We start from the raw sequence: 4,126 nt of genomic DNA on the forward strand, positions 1-4,126 counted from the left end.
AAGGCTATATTAGTGACCTACGGTGTATTTTGCAGTGATGCCCAGGACCTGCCTGAATTGGAAAAATTGCTAAACAAAATTACACCACACTATGAAACTGTGTTGTGAAGTCAGCTTTTAAGTCTACTGTATTTTAATAACTCATGTGAGAATAGATTTGTTTTTATTTGATCAGGTAAATGTGACAAATTCATTTTTCTGAGTACATTTTGCCATCACGCAGTTAATTGCAGGGATCAATCTTCTCTATTTGCATGAACTGTTCCATAGCTCTTTCACATTTTGCCAGGGAACAATCAGAACTTCAAATTTGCATATCTGTAGAAATATGGAGAAGAAAGCATACACAATCATAAATTTACTGCAGAGAAACCCTATAAAAAAATAACCTAAAAATGCAGTGGCAACAGGTGATTAGCCCTGAGCATTGGTTTGTGAAATGGAAACATATAATGGTGTCATTTGGGCAGTATATTATTAGTGCTGCTTCAACTCTCTGATCAATCACTGGTTAGTCTTCATTAGATACAATAAATCTACCAAGGGGGAGCTGCTATTAAAGCTACGTGGCAGTTTATAGATAGAAGATCAACTTCCATATTAATTACAGAAAATACATTTGTCATCCGATATAGTATTTCATGTTAAAGCTGACCTTGTACCTAAAATGCAAGGTCTGCTTATTTACCAAGGGCCCCCTCCCCTATGCCAAAATGCTGCAATAAATATCTTTAAAAACATCTGCCGGCTACACGTAGGCAAGGGTGACATCATTATCCTTCTAATGAGATCCTGGGGGAAATCTGAGTAGCCCAGACCTCACAAAAAGATGCTCCAGCATTGCATAGTGTTTTTGCATGGGAGAGCATCTATGCAAAGCCCCCCAATCCCTCTATGCTCACCCTACCTGCAATTCCTCACAGTTCCTTTCTCCTCCGTATCCGCCACTGAAGTGACTGGTGTTGGCGACCCTGGAGAATGGTGATGTCACTCCCCCTTGGACAGTGCTCGGGTCTAGTGATTTTCTGCTAGACCAGAGCACAGTTACAGGGAAGGAGATCACATACTCCTTCAAACCCAGAAATGCTGAGTATTTTGGACAGCTGTGGAGGAAAATAAGCAGAGAGGGAGCACTTGTATGGTGGTCGGGTGGGTGCTTTGTACAGGCACTGCCACTTTGCCCTACAAAGATGTAAGTCTTTTCTTTACAGCATGCTCTAATTTTCAGGTTTCTATTCTGGCATCATACAGTCGCTTTGATTAAAAGTGGAGTACAGGACACCTGACATACATCATATAGGAAACACTAGTAGAAAAAACATGTATTATTGCAGCAAGCTCTTACCTTTGTTTGATGCATCTCATCTGGGCATTGTTCTGTATCAAAATCTTTACAGGAGCTCATAGCAACTTCAACTTCCATTCTATATTTTGTGCCAGCAACAATCTAGGTCAGGTTAAAATTAATTAAGTAAATAAAAACATAATTAAATAATGACAGTAATCGCAAACCTTAAGGTGTATGCTAAACCAAAATATGTTTTTGTTTGTTTTGGATCTAGGACTGTTAGAGATATTTCTTTTACTTCCTGTCCTGACAATGTTTAACAAACAGGAAGTAAGACAAAATCTGACAAAGTGACACAGACAGCAAACAAAAATAAAAATAGAAATAATTATAAATATATATATAGATGTATAGATAAAATAGGCGAATGATAAATATGCCACAAGGCATCTCTTTTTCTTTAGTAGAGTAGGGAAAGGCTAAAACCCCTAAAACCAGCACATTTCTACTTGGGAGCAAAACCACCGTGATAAATAAAGCGAATGTACAAAATCAAATCTTGACTGAAAATTAGGCGAATGATAAATATGCCACAAGGCATCTCTTTTTCTTTAGTAGAGTAGGGAAAGGCTAAAACCCCTAATATATATATATATATTAGGGGTTTTAGCCTTTCCCTAATATATATATTAGGGGTTTTAGCCTTTCCCTACTCTACTAAAGAAAAAGAGATGCCTTGTGGCATATTTATCATTCGCCTATTTTTCAGTCAAGATTCGATTTTGTACATTCGCTTTATTTATCACGGTGGTTTTGCTCCCAAGTGGAAATGTGCTGGTTGAAAATAGTATCAAACAACATTGCCCACATTCACCCTCATTTGCTTTTCAATTTTAATTATTGTTCTATTCATTCTTTTTTCATTCAAGTCAATGTAGATTCATTCAGAAATTTGCCCAACATTCAGCTGTTTTTGCCCCTTGCACAATATCCCAATGTTTCCCTGGTTTGCAGTGGGGAATGTGCATTTCAAAGTGCTTCTTTGTTTTGGAGCTGTAGATGTTTTTTGTCCGTGGAACCGGTGTATTTAATACAAATGTAGCACATTGTTATTTTTATTTACTTTTTTTGTTTACAAAAATGGTATGACCCCCCAACCATTTCCCAGAACCAACCAGCCCAGCACACTAGGCATGCAGGCTGATATCTCCTAGCAAAGTAGCAGCAAGTGTGCAGCCTGCCTGCTGTTTTGATAAAAAGCCACATGGGTGCTTCAAGAGTGTTTTCCCCCCAAAATAGGATCCAGTGATCAGGAGGGAGTGGGGAATGTAGTCACCATCTTCCTAGTGAATTGGTTTTAGGGGTCCCTTAGACCAGTTCACCATAAGTGTGGGTAAGTGAAATTGTTAAAAAAGAAGAGACCACACAAACATTTATATTATTCTTTTTAACTGATATTTACCTTTCCAAGGTCCAGCAATGTCCAAAGATGTATTGTGGCATATGATCCAGCATTGTTGGATCAGAGAGAGGAAGGAGAATCATACTCATTCATCCTCTCTGCTGAAACTCCAATTTTTAATATATTTCCACACTTGGCATGGTTTTATTAGCGCACTGATGACTCTTGGATGGAGTTAACTGTGACATCATTAATCATCGCCCATATCTGGACTAATGAAGCTAAAATATATATGTACCTTATCTTCTATGGGAAATGTTTTCTAAGGGGCTGAAACTGCCATTATACATAGTTTCAGCAACATGGACAGCAATTCCAGCAGAAGAGTGAAAGGTTTCTCATTATTTAACAAGATTCAGATTTGTCCAAAGAATCACCATAAGATTCGAAAATAACCTTACTTTACTTTAGACAAAATTTGCCCATCAGCTGGGTGCATAATAAATAGAGTGAATGTCGGCAAAAATAGAAGGGTGAATCCCATTGAATCTCACATGATTGAATAATGTATTTTTCTACTGGACAAATTTCCCCGAATCTTTGATGAATATGTCCTCTTGTCCGGCTACCACTTCCATTAGATAAAACCTCTCTTTAGTAGTTTGATGGAATTGCCAACCAATGTCAGAGAAGCCAAATTTGTATGGTTCGAAAAGCTGCCTACATGAATCATGAAGTGAATTTAGAACAAGGATGTGAATGTGACAAGTGACAGAAATTGTTAACTCAGACTCTGGTTCCAAACAGTCTACCTATCTGCTACAGTCATTATAGGGGATTTTCTCTCTACCTCTTGGCTTTTATTTCCAAGTATTTTGCAGCATAAAATGTCAGTGCTTTAGAGGATAGAGCTAGGAAGTGCAGTTGGATCAAAACAGATCACAAAACAACATTGACGCCAGAAGAAAGCCATAAATCAAACCGGTGCTTTGTCTATACAGGTTTACTTAAAGTGTAAGTAAACCTAAAAATAATAATTAGTGAAATAGTTACTTACCCCCTTCCCCTTACTCATTCCAGTAGTGTCATTCTTTTCTTTTCTTCAGTTTTCATTTTTCTTACCTGGTGATCCTTGCCAATTACTCCACTTCTGGTCCTGGGGCGACAATGCTCACTGAGCACTGTCGCATTAGGATGCATGCTCAGGGCCGGATTTACTCCACCTGCCGCCCTAAGGCCAGGTTCCACAATACGCCCCCCCGCGCCACTAGCCCCCCTCCCCATCAATTGAGAATGGCAACCAGATGGCGGGCGGGGGGGGATTGTGGAACCTGGCCTTGGGGCGGGGCTACTTTAAATTTTTTTTACTGTTTCTTTATTTTTATCACTTTTTATTTTTTTATTCAATTATTTCTTCTTATTTTTTGTATTTATTT

The 4,126-nt window shown here is 38.5% G+C and overlaps 1 protein-coding gene across 1 annotated transcript in view; it reads right to left on the reverse strand.

The window, feature by feature from the left end:
- Positions 1-222: 222 nt before the first annotated feature.
- LOC108789514 (cystatin-like) overlaps positions 223-4,126 on the reverse strand; it is a 7,727-nt gene continuing 3,823 nt past the window's right edge. The window contains exons 2-3 of the mRNA XM_018559550.1: positions 1,346-1,447; positions 223-318 (exon numbers count right to left, since the gene is read on the reverse strand). Of these exons, the coding sequence (XP_018415052.1) occupies positions 247-318; positions 1,346-1,447 (174 nt within the window). The 3' untranslated portion in view covers positions 223-246. The remainder of the gene's footprint in view (positions 319-1,345; positions 1,448-4,126) is intronic.

Source organism: Nanorana parkeri, unplaced genomic scaffold (genome assembly GCF_000935625.1).
Source record: "Nanorana parkeri isolate BGI_ZX_2015 unplaced genomic scaffold, ASM93562v1 scaffold402, whole genome shotgun sequence".
NCBI classification, from domain to species: domain Eukaryota; kingdom Metazoa; phylum Chordata; class Amphibia; order Anura; family Dicroglossidae; genus Nanorana; species Nanorana parkeri.